This window comes from Elephantulus edwardii, unplaced genomic scaffold, assembly GCF_000299155.1.
Source record: "Elephantulus edwardii isolate Elephantulus edwardi_28Jun2011 unplaced genomic scaffold, EleEdw1.0 scaffold00073, whole genome shotgun sequence".
NCBI lineage: Eukaryota > Metazoa > Chordata > Mammalia > Macroscelidea > Macroscelididae > Elephantulus > Elephantulus edwardii.
The window spans coordinates 185091-208746 of NW_006399823.1; the positions used below are offsets into that span (position 1 = coordinate 185091).

The 23656-nt window shown below is 39.4% G+C and overlaps 1 protein-coding gene across 2 annotated transcripts in view; it reads left to right on the top strand.

Moving 5' to 3' along the window:
• Window positions 1–23656, top strand: part of LMCD1 (LIM and cysteine-rich domains 1) — an 85449-nt gene that overhangs the window by 35693 nt on the left and 26100 nt on the right. For both annotated transcript variants that reach the window (XM_006888896.1, XM_006888897.1), the window contains one exon: window positions 13271–13520. In XM_006888896.1, coding sequence (XP_006888958.1) covers window positions 13271–13520 — 250 coding nt within the window. The remainder of the gene's footprint in view (window positions 1–13270; window positions 13521–23656) is intronic.

The window sequence follows — 23656 nt, forward strand, 5'->3', positions numbered from 1 at the left end:
ACCAGGACTTCTTAGAAGGGGCTCAACGCCTTATAAATGGTGTCAAGGTGGAGGATGTCAAGCACAGTTAAAATATTTTGGTGATTGATTTCACAATATTAGCTGGCACCTCTGAGAAAATACTTCCCAAATATTGCTCCCCACTGAGTGAGTGCTCAAGGTGAAACCCAACAAAGGGGACAGAAGTTCCTTGGTGTCCACCATGCTCTACAGACCTCAGCCTCTCTCCCAGGTTTGCCAGAAATCAGACTGATTGCATCTGTGAAAAGAATCAATGGAGAAGTTCAATATCAACAATCAAAATAAGGCTAGGGTCAGACTGTGGGAAAGAGCATGCATGTGCAAGGTCAAATTGAAGCTGAAGAAAAATTAAAACAAGTCTTTGAAAACCAAATTACAACCCTGAGTCTATCTCACCTGAATTTGTAAACTATCTCAAGAACAGATGTGATGTGTCTAAGGTGAAGAATTACCAATGACCAGACTGGTTGTAGAAAGACACCAAGAACATCATCCATATAGAAAGCAAAAGGTCATTACAAAGACAGGAAAGAAAGAAGAGACTAAAATGGAGTTCAGAAATTCTGAAACTTGTACTAGAATGTGGAAAGGACAAAACCAAGGAAGAAATGATGATTTAAGAGGGCTGAATTGGAGGTATCAGAAGGCTACTCACAAAGCAGAGTGTTGTGAAGAAATGTGCAAAGAGCTGGAATTAGAAAACCAAAAGAGAAGAACATGCTATTTCTGAAGCTGAAGGACCTGAAGAACAAATTTAAGCCACTAGTTGCAATTCTGAAGGATTTTATGGGCAAAATCTTGAATAATGCAGGAAATATCAAAACAATCACTGTAAAAGAAGAACTGGTCAACATGGAAAGTAGCATATATTCAAGAAGCACTTGTCATGAAGGAAGAGATTCAAACTACATTGAAGGCATTTGGGGGAAAAGGGGGAGGGGCCAGAAATTGTTGGAACATTAATTGATATATTTCAGTAAACATGTGCAAACCTGGATGTGCTCACTAGCCTATGCCATGATATTTGGAAGATAGCTTACTGGCCAGCTGACTGGAAGAGATACATATATGGTCCTATTTTTTTCTTTTTAAAGTGTGACTCAACACAATGTGGAAATTATTGAACAAAAGCTTGCTCGGCTCCACAATCAACACCCTTGGCACTAGCAGACAGGAAATCAAAAGACAAATTGCATTGGGGAAGTCTGCTATCAGGGACCTCTCCAAAGTGCTGAGAGTAATGATGTTAGCCTAGGAGCTAAGGTGCACCTGGCCATGGTCTTCACGATTATTTTTTATACATCAGAGAGCTGGACAATGAATAAGGATGACAGAAGAAAAACTGATGCCTTTGAGTTGTGTTGGAGAATGGTATTGAACATACCATGGATCACTAAGAGAACAAATAAGTCAATTTTGGAGAGGGTGAAACCAAGTTTCTCCTTGGAGGCAAGGATTTTGAAACTTTGTCTCACATACTTTGGCTCCTGGCTAGGAAATAGGAAGAACTAGTCCTTGGGGAATGACATCATGCTTGGAAGGGTAGAGGAACAGCACAGGAGAGGAAGACCCCAGATGAAATGGTTTGACATAGTAACTGGAGCAATGAGGGTAGTTGTGTGGGAGTCAGTGATACTGGCTCAGGATAGGACAGGGCTCAGAGCTATTGTATATAGGGTCGCAATGAGTGACAGGCCACTTGATGGTACATAACAACAACAACAGCATTAATATTACATACAAGTAAAATCTTTTTTTTACAAGTAAAATCTTGGTGAAGATTATTTTTAAAATGGCTAGAACAGTACATTGATGAGGCATTGAAATGACTGGAACAAGATGTTGACAAGAAACTGCCAGACATTTAAGCAGGATTCAGAAGAGGCCATGGAATATGATTTATCATTGCTGATGTCAGATGGATCTTGTCTGAAAAAGAGAATATCATAAAGATGTTTATTTATGTTTTATTGATTGTGCAAAGGCATTTGACTCTATGGATCATAACAAATTATGGCTAACATTGGGAAGAATGGGAATCCCAGAGCACTTGATTATACTTAATTGTTTATGCAACACCTACACATAGCCTACAAAGCAGTTGTCTAAACAAAAAAGAGAACATGGCATGTTTTAAAATCAGAAAAGGGAGCTCTGGTGGCCTAGTGGTAAAGAAGATGCACTGTAATCTCGAAGGCACATGGTTCAAATCCACCAGAATACTATACTGGAGGAGAGGCAATCTCTTCTTTTGCCAGTCGGATCCCATTTGATGATACTTGAAAAGATAATAATAATAATAAAAAATCAGGAAAGGTGTATGTTAGGGTTATATTCTTTCTCCATACCTATTCAATCTGTATGCTGGGCCAATAATTCGAAAAGCTGTATATCAACTTTATAAGTAAACCAATATAAAAATTTTAAAAAAAAGACCAAAATAAAAAGTGATGAGGTTTAAGACATACCATCTACACTGAATGACCCCATACACATAGCTAAGAAAACTTTATACCTAAATGGGATTACACCCACAGGTATAAGAAATGAGATTCCAGCACATATTTTGTGGGGACACAGTGCAGTCTATAATAGATCCAAACTCACAGAGCCACAGTCTCGCAAAGAATACTAGATTGTCATTCAGTATGAATCCTCTTACATAGAGAAATACACTTTCATGACTCAGACAAGAGAACCTCAGGATCCGCTTCTTCCCAGAGGGCATACATAATGTTGTTTCCTTGCTTTTCTTTTTTCTAATAGCTTTATTTTTAAAATATCTTTGCCTGGCATCTTGCTGATTTTCATGATTTGAAGGTGACAGGGAACTCTTGTTGGGGTTCCATTGTAGCAACTCCATCCTAAGTTGGTTCTGACACAAGCCAAATATTGCTTTTCTATTTTTCCCCCCAGTTTTCATTGTCACCTGCTATACGTGATATTACATACAGGGCATGCTACTGATGACAGGATGTATAACACACACAACATACACACAGATGATTGTTAAGCACTTCTTCATGAGTGAAATGTCAATAATGTCTATATAGCATGAAAATTAGAAGTGATCACTAGTCCCTTACAATTATCAAACAATTAAAATCAGCTCTAACTCAAGGTGGCCCTATATGTTTCAGAGAAGAACTGTGCTCTGTACTTTTCAAATAAATTTTTAAAAAATTAAATTCTTTGGCCCCTCCTGATAGGTTGTTTCAGTATTTGCCAGTCTCCTCTAACATTCTGTCTTATGAGGCCATTTTTGGGGGGGTTAGCTTCATAACTACCCTGCAAATTGGAGCCTTAATTTAACTTCTCACTAAGGCAAATTTTATTTTCTTATTTTATTCTTAAATTTTATGTTGGCTTGTGTACACAGGTCATAAAAATTGAGTTTCACACTATGCTTAATTAACATTGTGTTTCATACTATCATTCTCATTCATTATGTTTTATAAAATCAATCACTATTAAACTGTACTCTTCATTTACTCTGTCTTACCAGATCCTCATAGGATCTTTCTTGTTTCCTTTACACCCTTTCCCTCAACCTACCAAATTATGCAAACCCTGAAGATCTCCCCCCCTCCCCCGCCTATCCTCACCCTTTTTCTCCACCTCTGCCCACCTTGGATCTCCATACACGTTTTACTTGTTATCCTTCTGTGTTTACAATAATAGTCCTATGCAGTATTTATCCTTATGAGACTGAGATAGTTCACTCAACAGAATGCCCTCCAGTCTCTCCCAAGTTATATAGTAATTTTTAAAATCATTGCTCCTGAGTATTCCGTAGTATTCCATCATCTGAATGTACCACAGTTTCTTAATCCATTCGATTGTGATTGGACATTTGGACTGTTTCTATGTTCTTGCAATTGAGAATAACACTGCTGTGAACATTGGTGTACAAATCTCTATTTGTGTCTCCGTTATAATTTTCTTGGGGTTTATTCCTAGTAATGAAATAACTGGGCCATATGAAATTTCTGTGTTGAGCTTTTTGAATGATTGTTCCATTTTACAGTCCCACCAACAGTGTATGAGAGTTCCTATCTCTCCACATCCTCTCCAACATTTTTTGCTTTCTGTCCTAATAAACTTTGCTACAGCTACTGGGGTGAGATGGTATCTCGTTGTGGTTTTGATTTGCATCTCCCTTGTTGCCAGTGATTTTGAGCTTTTCTTTATGTGTCTGTTTGTTATCTGAATGTCTTCCTCTGTGAAAAATCTTACCATGTATCTTGCCCATTTCATAATTGGGTTATTAGTCTTTTTTCTTGTGGAGGCCCTATAGGATTCTGTAAACATTTGTTATGAGACCCTTTTCTGAGATGGTATTGCCAAAACTTTTCCCAGTCAGTAGGCTTTCTTTTCACCCTATTGGAAATAGTTTTTGGTGTGCATAGGAATTTAATCTTAAGAGGGTCTCACTCATCAATTTTATCCTCTCCTGATTGTATATTTCTGGCTGTATTAGATAGCCTAAGGCAAATTTTGAAAGCATAAAAAGGCAAAGATGTCATTTGAGGACTAAGATGCTCCCAAACTGTGGTATTTTCAGTCATCTTGTATTCAAAAAAAACCTGAAAAGTGAATAAGGAAAACTAAAGGAGAATGAATACATTTGAATTATGGAATTGGTAAAGAATATTGAATATACTATGGGATGCCAGAAGAATGACAAGATATGCCTTGGAATAAGTTCCTTAGAAGCAAGAGTGGTAAAGTATACTTTGGATATGTTATCAAAAGGGTTCAATCCCTGAAGAAGGATATCCTGTTTGACAAAGCAGAGGTCTGTGAAAAAGACCCTCAATGAGGTGATTTGATACAGTGGCTATAGCAATGGTCTCAAATATTTAGCAATGATTGTGAGGATAGGACAAGAGTAGGCATTTTCATTCTGTTGTACCTAGCATTACTAAGAGTCAGAATCAATTTGATGGCACCCAACAACAATAATACAATTACTTGCTATGCATCAGAGAGTTGGACAATGACTAGGGATGATAGAGAAATAACTTATGCCTTTGAGTTGCAGTGCTGGAGAAGAGTGTTGAATATATTGTGGACCATTAAGAGAACTTTTGACATCTAACATACTTTGGGAATGTTGCAAGGAGTGACCAGTTCTTGGAGAAGGCCATCATGCTTAGAATGGTGGAGGGACACCACAGAAGAGGAAGATCCTGGATAAGATAGATTGACTGGGGTAATGAGGGTGGATGTGTCAGAGACAATGAGGTTGGCTCAGGATAGAGCAGGTTTCAGAGCTGTTGTACATAGAGTCGCTATGAGTTGCATGTAACTTGACAGCATATAATAACAACAAACAACAATAACAACAACAAAGGATATGTTCCCAGAAACTGCCATAATAGGGAGGTTTTCTGTGATTTTTTTTTAAAGGAGTAATCAAAAGCAAATCAACCTAAGTTTTAAAAATTACTAAATGGGGACATATAGTGGCTCCCAGATTTAATATGCCCCAAATAAATTGCTACTGAAATATAAGAAAGTGTGTGCAAAACTGGCCCCACACCATACCCATGAATCAGATTAGCTGACTTGGGCACAAACAGCTAATGCCTAACATGCATCCTAGGGAATTTTGATGGGCAGCAAGATTTAAAATCTCATCACCTTGACCAGGAGTCATTCTACTTCTTGTAGATGCCAGAGATAAACAAAGTTGGGTTTTACAGACCATATTGTCTTTGTTCCAAATACTGAACTTTGTCCTAATGGCACATAGACAATATAGTAGCCATATTGTTACTGTTAACAGAATAGCACTACTCTGGAGAGTTTCCTAGCCTATGACTTGTGCATGGAGAAGAGTACTGAACATCTCACGGACTGGCAAAATAACAAACAAATAGGTCTTGGAGAAAGTGCAGCCAGAGTGCTCCTTAGAGGCAAGGATGGTGAAACTTTATCTCACATACTATGGGCATGTTGTTAGAAAGGGCCAGTTCTTACAAAAAGACATTATGCTGGGGAAGGTGGAGGATCAGAGAAAGACGAAGACCTTCAACAAGATGGATTGACATAGTGACTATAAGAATGGGCTTAAGTATATCAGAGATGATGAGGCACAGAATAAGACAAGGTTCAAGGCTGTTGTTCATAGAGTCACTCAACAGTGTCTAACAACAAGAACATCAACAGACTTTACAAGAGCAGATTGTCAGATTTTTCCTCCCAAGCAGTCAAAGGTGAGTTCAAACCACTAAACTTTTGATTAGCAGTCAGACTTCTAAATGTTATGTCACCAGGGCATCTATAGAATTCAAAGACATTACATAAGTGAAGACAGCTATGCTTCGATAACATTATTTGAAAACATTGACATTTTAACTTCATATGATTATCTAATTATAATTAATTTAATCTTATATAATAATATCTCTCACAAGATATTATTCTTCCTTTGAATTTTTTCAACCTTTTAAAAATTATAGAAGATAGTCATAGTTCATTGGCTGTACAAAAAGAGGCCTTGGTCTAGAACACTGGTCTCATTTTGGATATAAGGTATTTATTTGCCTACCAGCCTGTGCTTGGCTAGTTAGTGCCAAGTTGGAATTAGATTTCAAACTTCTACCATCCCCACAATCCCAAGTCCCTATGACAGATTTAAAAAGATGGTTCATTTTATTGCCATTCTTAGTCTTCCGGGGGTGTTTCTTTACCTTCCACAATCTCGAGTACAGACATGGAAAGAAATGAGAATGACTGATTTCTCATCTGTAAGGGCACAGCACAGAGCCTGGTGCCAGACATGGTGTCCCCAGACATGTTAGTCAATGAAAGGAAGCAGTGTTGACACTATTTCAAAGAACATCTCTTATTTGTTGATGTGTTCTATTTAAAATGTTTTGCATTCCCAGCATCAAATACAGCATCCAGAAAGTGCACAGACACCAGAACTACAAAGGACAGCGTCCTTCTTCTTTTCCATGTATGAACTCTACTAGGGAGATAGAGGGGATGCAGAAGTCTTTGAATCAGGATTCCTCCTTCCCTTTACTCCTGGCTTTCTTTTACTTCTTTTCTCTTCCCTCTCCTGCTTCCATTATGATCTTATCATTCCCACATAGAAACCAAGTTGCCATCTTCTGGCATTTTAGAGAAGTGTCTCTTTGATGCCTGTTCTCTTAGTCACCTAGAGCTAGAACAACAATAACAAAAATGCCACATTCAAGTGAATGTCTTTAAAAATCAGAACTTACTGTCAGTTTTGGAAGCCAGGAATCTAAATCAGGGCCTTGTCTCTGATGGTGAGTCCTTCATTGTCTGTAATCTGCCTAGTTCTTGACATTCCTTGGCATCCGACTGGGCACATGTCTGGATAGATCTATTCTGGTTCTTTTATAACCCAGAAGAAATTAGGTTTAGGATCTACCCTACATTGCTGTGGTTTCATTAACATAACAAAAGAAGCCCTCTCTCCAAAAGGTTCTGTCTCTCTTTCTCTTATTGTCTTTGCATAGCAATCAACTCATAGTTGATCCTCCAGGGAGCTTCCAAGGCTCTAAATTGCATGGGACAAGAGTGTTCATCTTTCTCCCATGGAGCCACTGGTGGATTTGGACCAGCAGAGAGGCATGGCCTTCAAGTGAGCAGTGCAGCTCTCTACTGACTGTGCATGCCACCAGAGCTTCCTCTAAAAGATGTAGACAAGAGATTACTGATTGTGAATAACATGTTTCAAGTCTGCAAAAATATTTAAGTTCTTCAATTGACTTAATTCTGACTCATAGCAACCCCTTTCTATGAGAGCAAAAATAAATAACTCATTTTTGCCCTGCAAAATAAGAAAGATTCTACCCTCTTTAATAATCTTGGCAGCATCTGTTGACATTTCTCATATTATAACTGAATTAATGTGAACTAGAGCTATGTTCTCTCCCCATAAATATCAAGGCATTAATAACTGGGTTCCTTTAGTTCCAGTAAAGAAATGTGTTTATCCATCTTTTCTAAAATTAATATTTTTATCCTTCATATACATTGTGTTTCCTGCATGTAAGAGGCAGGGATCGGGGGTGGCGGGGGGAGAGAGAGAGAGACTGACTCACTCATAACAATCATGTGATTCCCCTGGAGTGGAAGTAGAAGGAATATAATGAAGAGACAGTCTGAGCTTGGACATGTTCCTTCAGCACTGCCCACCTAGCATGCACAAATATATCAATAAGCAAAAATGGGTTTCTGGCTTGAGGACCAGAGAGCCATGAGGACCTCTGGTTTATTGAGTTGGCCCATGTTGGGGCTAAGTCTGAGTAAAGGGCTCATCAGGTCTGGAACACAGGGAGAAGTGCAGACTCCTAGTTTGTGGCTGATGTCTGTTTATGGCTGGAGATGAGTGTTCAGCCGTCTTCAACATACTGCTCTCCAGATTCTGAGCCACTGAATCCTTTGCCACCTACTAACACTGTGAGAAACTCCCTTAAAGTCGGTGCAACCCTCTGCCCCCACTTGATTCTACCTTCTGTTACTATTTATATCTGATTTCTTTTCTCCTACTGTGATCTCTTTGAAAGTTGCCAAGAGGCTTCCTTCTCTTTCTTAGTTGCTGTTTAGTAGACTTTGGTGCTTGGAACCTTCTTTGTTACAAACCAGCTGTTGCCCAGTCCTGCACCATCTTCACGATGCTTGAACCCTCTGTTGTGGTTATTATATCAATCCATCCCTTTGAGGGTTTCTCTTATTTTCACTGGCCCTTTATCAAACACATTGTCCTTTTCTAATTATTTGTCTTTCCTGATGGCATTTCTAAACTACATAAGCTGAAATCTCTCCATTCTTACCTCTAGAGGCATTCTTTGTTATCGGTAAGATTTTCATTGGCTGATTTTGAATCACTGAGCCTTTCTTCTTAGTGTGTCTTAGCTGTCTCAGCTTAGTCTGGAAGTTCTGCTGAAACCTATCTACCACTGGTGACTGCTAGTATTTGACCATATGAGGGGTATAGAGACCAACATCACAGAAACACACAAGCAGCCACCGTCTGAAATACAGATGAGAGGCAGTCTCTTCATATAGCACGGAGTTTCTCATATTCAGCACTGTTGACATCATGGATTGGATAATTATTTGTTCTAGTGGCTGATCTATGCATCGTTAGCTTCTACTCAGTAGATACCTGAGGCAATTCTCTTTCTCCTCCAATTATGGAAACCAAAAATGTCTCTAGACACTGACAGATGTTGCATAGAGGGTAAAATTGATCTTGGCTGAGAACCACTGATGTAGACCATTAAGCATGTAACACCTCTGGTAGCTCCACAATCAAAATTTGTGGTAAACAGTGGAATTCATTAATGCCCTGAGTCCCAAGAGAAGATAAGGACTTCTTTGAGCTTGCCTGGGGGAAATTGTTTGCCTAATTGGCAGTGAAGTCTCTGTCACTCAGATCTTTCCACCTCTGCAGTAGATCTTCACATCATTCCCTTTACTTAACAAAGTCTTAAATCATATGCTTTGGAGCATCTAAAATGCAGCACGGCATGCCAGCAAGGACAGACAAGAAGAGCAGCTTTCATTTTGTGCTATGGAACTGTATGACATTTTGAATATTAACAGCATGACACAAAGCAACCAGACACAACTTTTTTGTGGTTTGTGGTTTTTGTTTTTTTTTTTAATATCATCAGAGAGAAGCTTTTATGTGAATTTGAATTTTTCCTGGAGGGTTCTCTTTCTCCCAGCTTCATGACAGAACCTCTCCCCATAAGCAGCCATCTCTCCAGCAGGCTAGGGAGTTTTCTAAGCTTATTTCCTTTTTGCTGGATCTGTCCACAAGTCTCTTGAAGAATATATCCAGCTGCAGTCTAGGTTGGGTATGCATGCTAAAAGACTTTCAAATGTTCATTTAAATCTTTGAAGGCCATTTAAATAATTCTTTAGAGCAGATATCAGTCTTTCTATAAAAGTTAATAGTTTAGGCTTTGCAGGCCAGAGAAAGTCTTTTTTGTACCTATTCAACTAAAAAGATAATGAGGAAAAAGCTACAGGCAATGTATACTTAATTGATATGGCTGTGTTTTCATGTTGTTGTTATGTGCCATCGAGTCACCTGTGACTCATAGTGACCCTATGTACAATAACACTGAACCGTATCCTGTCCTGAGCCAGTCTCACTGTCTGCAACACACTTGTCCCTCTTACCCCAGTCACTGTGTCAATCCATCTCATCCAGTGTCTTCCTCCCCTGGATTGTCCTTCCAAGCATGATGTCCTTCTCTAAGGACTGGTCCTTCCTAGACCATGCACAGTAAGACTTTATTTACAAAAGTAAGTTGTGTACACTATCATATCATCTGTCTGTAACAATGGTTTAACTAGCTCTTTGCCAATAGGGATATCTTTTATTTCCTTCCCTGTTGTATTGCCCTACAAGTATTTCCAGTACAATATTGCATAGAAGTGGTGACAGTGGGCATTTTTGTCTGATCCCTGTTCTCACAGAAAATTCTTTTATTCTTTCTCCGTTGAGAAAGAATTGGTTTTGCATATATATATTATTATGTTGAGGAAATTCCCTTCTATTCCAATTTTGCTGAGTGTCTTAATGAGGAACAAGTCTTGGATTTTGTCAAGTGCTCTTTCTACATCAATTGCTAGGATCGTACCATTCTTGTTATTTGTTTTGTTAATGTGGTGAATTACATTGATTTTTTTTCTTATATTGAACCATCCTTGCATACCTGTTATTAATTCCTCTTGGCTATGATAAATACTTTTATTAATGTGCTTTTGGATTCTATTGGCTACAGTTTTGTTAAGGATTTCTGCATCTATGTTCAGCAGAAAAACTGTTAGAGCTAGTCAACCTGTTTAGTAGAGTGTGAGGATAGAAGATCAATATAGAAAAATCAATATAGAAAAATCCTCTATAGTAACAAAGAGAACTCAGAGAAGGAAACCAAGAAATCAATACCATTTACAATGTTATTGTTGTTGTTAAGTGCTGTCGAGTGACTGATAGCTACCCTAAGAATGAAAGACCTGAACACTTGTATAATTTTATCATTTCTCCAAGTTCATAGAGTTTCCAGAGGCAAGCTGTTTCGGTAGTGGATGACACTGCTGCTTCTAAACTTGTTTTAATTGGGGAGCTCCACCAAACACTGTCCTCCATGGGTAACCATATCACATTTGACACATTGGTGTCACAGTGTTTAGCATCACAGCAACCATGAGTTACCTCTGCACAGCAAATGGACAGACCCGTGCCAACCATAAATTGAGATACTTGGGAATAAACCTAACTGGAGACACAAAAGACCCATACAAAGAAAACTACAGAACATTTTTGTGAGACACAGTAAAAGACCTAAATCAATGGAAAAATGTTCCCTATTCATGGATAGGAAGATTCAGTATTGTGCAAATGACAATAATGCCAAAAGTAATCTACTTGTTCAGTGCAGTCCCAATACAAATAACAACTTTATTTTTCAAGGAGATAGAAAGGGAATTTGTTAAGTTTATTTGGAAAGGAAAGAAACTTCAAATACACCAAACACTTCTGAAAAACAAAAATGAAGTGGGAGGCACTCCCTTACCTAAAATCTACTACACATCAGTAGTAACAAAAACAGCATGGTACTGAGACAGTGACAGGCATATAGACCAGTGGAACAGAATATGGTCAACTGATAATCGACAAGGAAATAAACTTAGCAAATGAGGAAATGACAACTTCTTCAACAAATGGTGCTGGCAAAACTGGACTTCTAACTGCAGAAAGCTGAAGTAGAATCCACAGCTCACACCGTACACAAAAAACCAACTCAAAGTGAATCAGAGACCTGGGAATAAAGTCCCAAGCCACAAAGTTCATACGAGACAGACTGGGATCAAACTTAGAAACCCTAGTCTACGGTGTAAAGGGACTACAAAATACAGAGAGGAACTGACAATCTGAACAGGATAAAATTGATGAATGAGATGTTGTAAAGATTAAATATCTGTGCTCATCAAAACCTTTTTCCAACAGAGTGAAAAGAAAGCCTATTGACTAGGAACAAACATTTGGCAATACCATCTCAGACAAGGGACTCATAACGAAAGTTAACAGAATATTCCTGGGCCTCCAGAAGAAAAAGACTGATAATCCAGTTACAAAATGGGCAAAAGACATGGAAAGACCTTTCACAGAAGAGGACATTCAGATGGCCAACAGACACTTAAAGAAATGCTTAAAATCACTGACAATGAGAAAGATGCAAATAAAAATCACAATGAGAGACCGTCTTACCCCAGTAGAAGTGGCAAAGTTTAGCAGGGCAGTAATTAATAAATGTTGGAGAGGATGTGGCAAGATAGAAACGCTTATACATTGTTGGTAAGATTATAAAATGGTATACAACCACTCTGGAAAGCAGTTTAGTGTTTCCTCAAAAAGCTAAACATAGAAATTCCATATGACCCAGCTATTCCACTGCTTGGAATATACCCTGAGAAAATGAGAACTGAGGCACAGAGACTTGTACACCAATGTTCATAGCAGTGTTATTTACCATCACAAGAACATGGAAACTGCCCAAATGCCCAACCACAATTGAATGGATTAAGAAATGATGGTACATGCACACAATGGAATACTATGCAGCAATGTAAAGTAGGAGCAATGATTTTGTAAATTACTGCCTAACATGGGAGGGACTTTAGAGCATTATGCTAAGTGAACTAACTCAGTCTCATAAAAACAAATACTATATAAAACCATCAATGTAGAATGAGTATGAATGTCCAAGGAGGGGAGGGGGGTGTACGTAGTCATAGGGTCACCCAATTTTATGGGTAAAGGGAGGTGTGGATAAAGGAAAGAGGAAAGATCTGGTGTAAAAAATAATATATATGAACTTTGCAAATAAACCAATATATATATTTTAAAAAAGTAAGTTGTAAGCTGGACTTGTCACATGAGTTACACAAACAGCTTTAGAACAGCTTTAAAGGGTAAATCAGCCTTTGTCATCACAACCACAAGGAGGAATAATATGCTACTCTTTATACCTGCAAAAGTCACCTTCTCATTCCCCTCTAAGGATGCCTCACAAATGTAGTTCCCAACCCAAAGATCTTTTGTCCCTGCTGATGTATCTTCTATTTCTAATATGTCTAGGTTACTAAAGTTAAACTTGATGGTTGCTTTCAAAAGAATGAATGCTTCTTGCTCTGTGTCCCTTTTCCAGATGTTGGTCTCATTAGTTCATACCTCTCTCCCCAGGAAAATATGCAGGTCATGCAAGTGCAGCCAGGAGGACCACTGCCTAACTTCCGATCTGGAAGATGACTGGAAAATTGGCCGTTTGCTGATGGATTCCAAGTATTCCACCCTCACGGCTCGATTGAAAGGTGGAATCCGGATCTACAAGAGGAACCGGATGATCATGACCAACCCCATAGCTACTGGGAAAGATCCCACCTTTGACACCATCACTTATGAGTGGGCTCCCCCAGGAGTCACCCAGAAACTGGTAAGACAGTTTCAACCAAATGGTTTTTGTCATGCCCTTATATGTTTTAACCATCTCATGGGTTTCTGTATTCCAAAGATGCAGGAAAAGGGCAAAAATAACAAAATTGTAGGAGCAGTAATTGGTCTCTGCGCTCACCTTATCACAATCTTGTTCGATGACGCTCATAGATTTTCCTTTTAGTTTGCATAATCACAGAGGCAGAGAGGGGAGTCTGTTTTATAAACTCCATGAGAAATGGCTTTGGCTGGTTGTGGGAAGATAGCAAGTGCTGTGTGCCCTGGGCAGCACAGGACTCCTGTGCTTAACCCCTTCATGGCCAGGAAAGGGAGTAAAGATGCATCCAGAGGCCACATTGTGATGTCTGGTTGGTGAGATAGCCCATGAGAAGCATTACCAAGGCACATACTTTGTGGGTGCAACCACACAGTCATGACATTGCTTGCGGAGACCCTGCTTCAGAAGGAGCTAGAGAAGTAGGTGAAGATTCAGTTCTCTAGAATGACCTTCAACTCATCCCCAGGAAGAGCCGAAGAAACTAACTGCCATCATTTACTTTAGGACTTAAGAGGACTAGGAGATCTGGCCATGACCCACGTTCTACCTGTGGGTGTTCTTATACCTTGGGTGATGTTGCCTTCATGTTTTTTCATACAATAATTTATTGACATTGTGTTTCATTCATGTCCATTGTGGTTTACACAATCTTTCATTTACATTGTGTATCATACATTCTTAAGTATTGTATTTTATAGAATTAATTACTGTTGATGTATGCCTATTATTACCCTGTCTTTTCAAATCCCCATTGAAATTTTTCTATTTCTTCACCCTGCCCCCTAAACCACCCACTGAACTCCACTATGCAGGGTGACTTCCACACTTCCTCTTTTTTGCCTCTTCACCCTTTCTTTTTTCCCTTCTGGACATTTATATACATCTTACTTATTATCCTTCTATTTTTACAATAATGGACTTATGCAGTATTTGTCTTTATAAGACTGATTTAGTTTACTTAGTAAAATGCTCTCTAGACTGTCCCATGTTATATAGTATTTTACAAGATTGTTATTCCTTAGTGCTGCATAGTATTCCATTATGTTTCCACAGTTTCTCAATCCATTGTTTGTTGATGGACATTTGGGCTGCTTCTATATTCTTTCTATTGTGAATAACACTTCCAAGAACATAGGTCTGGCTATAAGACATTACATCTGTTGACCTAGAGTAATTTTCAGTAGCTCCCATTTCATTGCCTTTGTTCAATCCCAATCATATTCCTGTTGGAGCAAAAGAATTTCTATGGCAAGGTCCTACAAGATAATAACACAGTCTTGCACTATTTTGGCCCATCAATGTCTTTCAGTTTTGGCCTCTAAAATGGAATAGTAGCATGAATCCCCTCACTTTCTCTTTTGGTATTTCCATTCCCAACTGGTTGGGTCAACCACTTTACAGTACTTGTTAAGGCCCTTCACAGTCAGACACAAACACATTTTATTCCATTCAACCGTAATTCTCACTAGCTTGTACATATTCAATCCTGTATCCCACCTCTTTGACTAATGCTTGTTCAGTTTTCACACCCACAGGTCCTTCCGCTGTGGAATCTTTCCCCAGGTCCTCTAGGACAATGGAATAGATTTGTCTCCAAATCTCCCACTCACACTCTTCCTCTCATAATGTTTATTCCCTAACATCCCTGCCACTGGGCAGTGCAGATTGACCCTTTTTCACATGAACTGCTCCTCCAGACCATTGGGACTTCAGGATCACTCTGATCCTTATGGGCACAGAAAGTGCCTTGTCAAGTTCTCAAGCTGTTTGATAAAAACAGTCATTACTCTGGAAGACTTTAAGGATAACTGATCTAACAGAACCTTTTAGGTTCCTTTTATGAGTGTTGAAAAGCTCAAAATAAGCAAGAGCAAGGAATAAGTGTGTTTGCATGTAGATCAGTGGCTCTCTCTTTAGATGTCTACTGGATCTCCTGGGAACCATTTTTATATTTTTAATTAGTTTTCAGCCAGTAACTCATACACATTTTGTTTTATAACATTAATTACAATTGTACAGTGTCATTATTTGTATCTTAGCAAATCCTCGCTGTGCCCTTTCTTCCTTCATCCTCCCTACCTGTTTGTTAATCCCTATTCCCTCTCCTCCTGTCCTGGTGACCTTTAAAAAGCCCCCATGCCCAGGCTTCACCCTCCATCATTAAATAATAGTATCAAGACTGCAAAAACAGAATCACAAGATGTGAACATTTTTAAAAGCTCCTCAGATGATTTCACATGCAGCCCTGTTCAAGAGCCATCAGGCTAGATGAGTGGGGCTCAGGTTTAAATGTGTTTATAATTTGTCTAAGGGAAACTTGATGACATACATCCAGTAGGTTTGGAGCAGCTCTGCAATTCCAGGATCCCATAAGCTTCCAGATGATGCTCACACTGCTAGTGCCAAGACCCACTTTCAGTAGCAAGTGGCTAAATTGTTACTTCAAAATACTGAGATAAAAGAGGTTCTACAGATCCTTTCCCTGTTTGCTCATTGCAGTAGCCTTATTGTCCTTTTGTCAGTTCTTCCCAGATTGAAAGGCATTTATTAATAGTAATTCACAAATTCACAAAACACAAAGAAGATATGTGAATGACTGTAGAAATTGTGTATAACACAATATGAACAAAACCCAAATGTATATCAATGATTGTATGAAAACCAATAAAAAAAGAACATATACTTTTTAAAACAAAGAGATTCTACAGTTTCAGGGAGACAAGAGAATTTTATATGATAAAATTTTTACGGGGGAAAAAAGAGATCCTTTTGAGTCCTACATGATCTGATTTCTTTACCTTCTTCCTCATGGCTCCTACTATAGTGCTCTCACTCAGTACCTCACAGAACACTGGCCTTTCTCTTCCAGTTCTAAAAAACCACAAGTGCTTGTATAGAGGAGATCATATGAGCCTCTTAGGCTAATAAGAACCTACCCTCCACTTTTGACCACTTCCTTAGGCTATAAAGTTGGGTTAATGATGTTGCCTTTCCTTTTTGGCTTGTGAAGATCAAGCAAGATGATCACAGACATCCAGCAAAAATGACTGAGGCCCTAATGATCATGCAGTCTAGCTCAAGGGCCAGAGTGGTTAGGTACTTTCTAAGCTTTGCCCAGAGCTGAACCTAGAATTCAGGTTTCCTGACACCAAAGCTTTGTTCTCAGGCTATTAAATATGTCTGGAAAAGCACTTGGAATAGCATTAAGGACTTAGAAAACATTCCAGAATTTAATAGAATATATTCTGAGCCCACAGTGCCAGAAGGCAACTCAGACAGATGTGATCCCCTCCAGATGCGAGGGTAAAAAACCACCAAACGAGCTTTCACAGTCACTGCAATTGGTAACAGGTTGTTGGCAAGTCACCTCCCACTCAAGACGGTCCTATCCATGTCAGAGTAGAACCTGTCCACGTGGTTCCAAAGGGCTGACTTTTTCTGAGGTACATCTACAAGGGCTTACTTCTGAAGTCACTCTGTTCCTGTTCTGTGCTGTCATGTCTGAATTGACCCATAGCTGACCCTCCAGCAGATTTCCAAAGACTGTTAACCTCACAAGAGGAAATGGCCCATCTTTCTCCTGCAGAACAACTGATGGATTCAACCACCTGTAACTGAACTGACAGCACAGCTCCTTTACCACTAGGCCACAAAAATTCTCCCACCGTAGGTTAGCAGCCATGCATGTTAAGCATGTCTGTCACTCAAGGACTCAACAACTACTGTCGCCTTCAGTTTATGTCCTCTTCCTTTTCAAAAATGCATTTTCTATATAATTCATCCTTGTGAAATCCAGCAAGTTCCCACTCCCTCCCTGATTCCTCTCCCTTACTCCCTAAAACCAGCTGGCCAAGACTGCTCACTGTGAATCTCGGTATGAGTTGCTGAGTTGATTTCCAAATTCCAAACTGTGTCAAGCTTAGTGGCTCCTAAGAGCAGCCACTTGGGCAAAGGACATCGGGCAACATGGCAGAGAGGAGAAGGCAAGCAGCAGGGGCAGGCGAGGCATTGAAATGAAAAATATTTCTAAATGATAAATAGAATATGTCTTTCATAATCTTCTCATCCTATAGTCTTTACCTTTATATCTCCTTAATCTCCTCATCCCTAGAATACAAAAGTATGTCATTCTGTTCATTAATAAACGGACATGCATCTGAGTACGCAATAGTATTCACAGAGTTACTGTCCATATTTTTGTAGGAATAATATTCACTAAGCACTTGATTGGTTCCACTCTTAAAAGGGAATGAATGGTTTTAAATTAATAAGCCATGAAACACCTAATGCCCGTATGATTTAGTTACACTTCAGAAAATCAGAAAAATCTGAAAATGAGCATCTCCTTAAATGAGGTAACTGTTCTCATCAAGGACATGAGCCTGTGACTCCAGCTTGGGGGAAGCACAGGGGAGCCCTGGTGGCTCAGTGGTTAATCACTCAGCTGCTAACCAAAAGATCATAACCAAAAGGTCAGCAGTTTGAGCTCACCAGCCTCTCCTGGGAGGAAGATGTGGCAGTGTGCTTCTGTAACGATGTATGACCTCAGAATACCAATAGGCAGCAGCAGTTCTACTCTGTCCTGCAGGTCACTGTAGTGGAGTTCTTGCTATGTACCATCTTGTTGTGACTCATAGTGACTTCATGCACGATAATTCTGAATCCTGTCCTATCCTGAGCTAATCTCACTGTCTCAGACACACCTACCCCCATCACCCCAGTTACTGTGTCAATCCATCTCTTCTAGCGTCTTCCTCTCTTGAGCTATCCCTTCCTCCTTCCAAGCATGACACCTATCTCCAAAGACTCATCTCTCTTGGCAACATGCCTGATATGTCAGACAGAACTTCAAAATTCTAGCTTCTAAGAAGAAACATAGTTTCACTCTCTCCAAAACAGTTTTATTTGTTCTCTTGGCAGTCCATGGTACTTTCAATACTCTTCTCCAGCACCACAACTCAAAGGCATCAACTCTTCTGTAATCCTTAGTCACTGTCCAGCTTTCTGATGCGTAACAAGCAATTGCGAAGACCATGGCCTGCACCTTAGTCTATAGACTGACACTGTTGTGCTTTAGCACTCTGGCGAGGTCCCTGATGGCAGGTATTTCTAATGTAATTCTTCTTTTAATTTCCTGACCGTGGTGCCAGGAGTGTTTATTGTAGAGCCAAGCAAGCTATGATTATTAACAACTTCAATCTCTTCTCTGTCTGTCATAGTGCTGTCTGTTAGCTCAGTGGTGAGAATCTTTGTCTTATTGATGTTGAGTTTCAATTTGTATTGAAGACTACAATGCCTCAGGTCTTCCTTTATTTCACAAGCAAGGTTTTGTCATCTGCATAACACAAGTTACTGATGAATCTTCCTCCAATTCCCCTCATAAAATCCAGCATCTCAAATGATCTGTTTCACATATAGATTGGGGTGGGGGGAAGTATGGAGACAGGACATACCCCTGACACACTTCTTTCCTGATTTTGAACCATGTAATGTTTTCTTACTCTGTTCTAATGACTGCTTCCTGATCCAGGTATAGGTTTTGCATGAGCACAGTTGGGTATTTTGGAATTCCCATTCTTCTCAATGTTAGCCAAAATTTCTTATGATCCAGTCAAATGCCTTTGCATAGTCCATGAAACACAGACATTCCTCTGGTACTCTCTGCTTTCAGTCAAGGTCCATCTGACATTGACTCTGATGTCCCTAGTGCCATGGCCTCTTCTAAACCCAGCTTGTATTTCTGATAGTTCTCTGTGATATTATTGTTCCAGTCATTTTTTAATAATTTTCAGCAGGATTTTGCTTGCATGTAATATTGTTCAGTAATTTTCATACTCAGTCAGATTTTTGTTTTTTGGAATGAGGATAAACATGGACCTCTTCCAGTCAGTTAGCCAAGTAGTTATGAGTTAGGATCAATTAAATAACAATAGATTTTCAGTGGTTTAAATACTCACTTAGGCCTCTCTCTAGTGTTACAGAATTTCTATTTCTTCTTTGAAAGTCATGGTTTGACAAAAACATAGGAGTCTGGAAGTTGCCCACCAGATCTCTGCCTGTTGCGAGAGGAACACAGTGGCCTTGGCTCACCAAGTTTCTTCTTGCCAGTGATATTCAGAAACAGTACATTCCAAAGTTGTCCATGTACCAACTTCCCTGCATCAGACTACCTAGGATTCTTGTTTAAAGTGCAGATTCTTGACTGCACAACTCACTGTAGGATCATGTGCCTAGGAATGCACATTTTGTTGGGGTAACTTTTTTTCATAGTTTTTCTCTACTATATCATTTGAGAAAGATTGCTTTGAAAGAGTAAATATAACAGGAACTGTGGTCATGTAGTGTGTAGGCAGTTGTGCTATTGACCCAAAGACCAACGCCTTTCTGTCAGTTTGATTGAGTCCACAGAAGAAAAATGGTCAATGTCTTCTCATGAGATGTGTATAGTCTCAGAAACCCAGTGCTATGAGTCAAATCTGACTCAACAGCCGTGAGTTATTTTTTTTGTGTGAGTTTTGTTGCTGTTATTGTAATGTATAACTCTTGTTGTTGTTGTTGTATACTGTTGAGTCAGAACCGACCCATAGTGGACCCTCCGGCAGGTTTTCAGAAGCAGTTAATCGCATGGAAGGAGATTGTCCATCCTTCTCCTGAAGAGCAACTGGTGGCCTCGAGCTGCTTGCTTTTGGAATTGCAGCACAGCTTCTTACCACTAGACCACAGTCGCAGATTTAGAAAGGTGGGAAAGCTCCAGATAGAAAGGGGTGATTATTAGTATGTATTCAGGTGCTATGGCTCTTTACTTAATGCAGCAATCCTAAGTTATTTACAACCCCAAAACCAAACCTTCTGCCTTTGAGTCTACTCCAACTCATACTGATGCTGAGGGACTCATTAAACAGTCCTAGAAGGTTTCTGAGGTGATATTTAAGGAAGCAGACTTTTTAAGGAAGCCCCATCTTTCTCTGGAGGATTAGCTGGTGAGTTCAAAAACCATCTTTTTTTTAGAGGCCAATGCCTTATACATTGTGCTGTTGGGCTCCTTATATATCACTCACTATATACACTGTATAGTATATAAGGGCACGGGGTTGGTATGGTGGTGGGGGAGTTCCCTTGTTTCATGCAGGAGTTCCAGTCAGTGCATCGGATGTGCATCCACCATACAACTGTCTGCAGGGCTTGTGTACTATGTGATGTTGAACAGCAGATCTCCCAGATTGAAATATACTAGGAAGAAAATCCTGGAGATCTACCTCCAGAAGTCACCCTAGGGTCACAAGGGTGACCTGCAGCCAGTCGTGGGGATGTTGCAGGACCAAGCAGTGTTTAGTTACATTGTACATGACAGGTGAGACCCTCTGGCACCTAACAACAATGGTATATTATCAACTACAGGATGTCAGTTGAGAATAGGCTGATTTCAGAACCCTCATTCTTGCTCCTGATATAGATAATATGTAGCCTGTCTGCGAGGAGTGGATGGACCTTCTTTAAGAAGCTTACCTCTTGCCACTGTCATAAAACAGGACTGACATCGGGGTTGGGGGGAGACTAAGAAAGATGGGTTTAATAATGTATACTGCATTGAAACAGACGAGGGAGAAAACTGTTTCAAAGGGATATGTGTTAGGTATTTTTGTCATGACGGAGTCCAGAGGGAAGGCTGCATAGTGAAGTGGACCTGGGGGGAGGGATTGTAAAACAATGAAAGAATTTTTCTTTTACTTTTCCAAGAGGTTAGTGTACTGGGGGGAGGCTCGAGATGGGGGGAATGGTGCAACAATGAATGAATTGGAAATCCAAAGTCTCTGTAAATTTTCATTGAAATTAATAATAAATTTAAAAAAAGAAGCTTACCTCTAACATGATAGAAATTATTAAGGGATAAAAACCAATCCAGTTGCACTGGATTCACGCCAACCACATGTGTCAAAGTAGAATTGTGCTCTGTAGTTTTCAATGGCTGATTTTTTCCAAATCATTAGGTCTATTTTTCTCGGTACTTCTGGGTAGACTTGAACCTCTAAACTTTAACAGCCCAGTATATTAAACATTTGCATAGTTTCAAGACTCTACTTAAGGAATGTTGTTGTTATGTGCCATTGCGTCAGAAGCAACTCACAGTTGACCCTCCAGCAGATTTTTAGATATTATGTATCGCACTGGTGGAAGATGCCTTTGAGCAACTGAGGGTTTAGAACTATGTGGCTTTGGGTTAGTAGTGCAGCTACTTAACCACTAGGCCACCAGAACTCCCTAATTAAGAAATGTTGTTATTGTTTACAGTCAAGACTGAACCAACTTAATAGCTTACCCTCCAGTGCGTTTTCAGAGGCAGATTATCTCCTGGGAAGAAATTGCCAATCTTTCTCCCTCAGAGCAGCTGGAGGATTTGAATTCCATCTGACATTGGCTCTAATGTCCCTAGTGCCATGATTTCTTCTAAACACAGCTTGTATTTCTGATATTTTGGGTTGACAATGCACCTCTGAACCACTGGGTCACCAGAGCTCCCTAAGTCAGGAATAGGAGTGGCCACGTGACACAGTCCTGCTTGTAGGTACAAGAAAGATGAGAGAGGGCTTTACCTTCCTGAGAAAATGTGTATTTCCGTGATGACAGGCAGAAACAAATACACATTTACTGCACCAATAAGAAGACAGTCTCATGTGACCTCAGCTTGTCTGCATTACTTTTCTTACTGTGTTTTAAAGGACTCACTCAGTGATCTATCTCTGTTCAGCCAATGATATTAGAGAAGAGTTTTAAAGTAGCAGCTCTCCTTTGGTGAAAGAAACAAACTTTTTTAATAGTAATTATTGCTATCATTTTTAAGTCAAAGAAAAAGTAAAATTATTTTGTTTTCAGATTTTCATAGAAAGCTTAGTCCACAAGTAAACACCTTTGGCACCTGGGATTTAACCAGCAGCACCATGGAGGAGGATGCCTGGTAGTCGGCTTCTGTGATTGCAGTAGAGCAGTTCTACTCTGACACATTTGGAGTTAGAATGAGTAGAAGGCAATAGGTTTGGGTTTGGTTTTTTTTGTTTGTTTGTTTTCTGTTTTATTCAAAACAGAATATCTGCAATGTTAAGCAGTGGAATAATTGTTAATAAGTGGCAAGCTTCCTAGTCAGTGAATAGATAGTGTGTCTATCTGCACATTGAAGCAAGGGTTTCTTTTTTTTCACATCACATTGTTCTCTCTCGCGTACTGTACCATGGGCTGTCACCTGGTTAGAGAGATAGAGCCCGCTGCCCAGGGCCTGTAGGGCACGCTCCCATACACATTCATATGTAAATTGAAAAAGAAATTGTAATAAATGTAATTGGAAAATTCTGGAAGGTTAAGTAACAGTTTGTTAAAATTTCTAGCAAGCTGTTACTGTAGACCAGGGAAATATAATTTAAAAACTATTTCTTCAAGAATAACATGCATAAGGTCTATGAATCCTCCATGTATACTTTGATAAATTTCTCCATATGCACACATTTCCTTTGTAAGTAAACCAGTATAAAATAAAAATTTTATTTTTTAAAAAAGACCAAGAACAAGAAATAGAGCAGCTCTGGTGGCCTAGTGGTAAGAAGCTGCATTGTAATCCCAGTAGACACACAGTTCAAAGCCACCAGCTGCTCCATGGGAGAAGGATGAGCAGTTTCCTCCTGTGCGATTTACTGTCTCTAAAACTCCGGGAGGGGCAGCTGTGGATCGGTTCTGACTCCACAGCACACAACAACAACAACATACTGAATACAAGGTAAATTATGAATTTTTTTCTTTTGCATTCTTTCTTTAGTTTGTGTTTTCTTAGTTCAAGAAGCTTGAAATAGACCCTAAAGCATGTATTGTTTTTTTGTAATTTTGAGGGGGAAAAAGTTACTTTAGGTTAAATATAAAGGCTATGTGTCTTTTTAAAAAAATTTTCTAGGTTTTTAAAAAAAATTATTAATTTTAATGAACGTTTACAGAGGTATTGGATTTCCATTCATTTATTGTTGCATGTTTCTCCTTGTCCCTCCTCCTCCCCATGCAGTTCACTCTTCTCTTTGAAAAGTAAAAGAAAAATTCCTTCA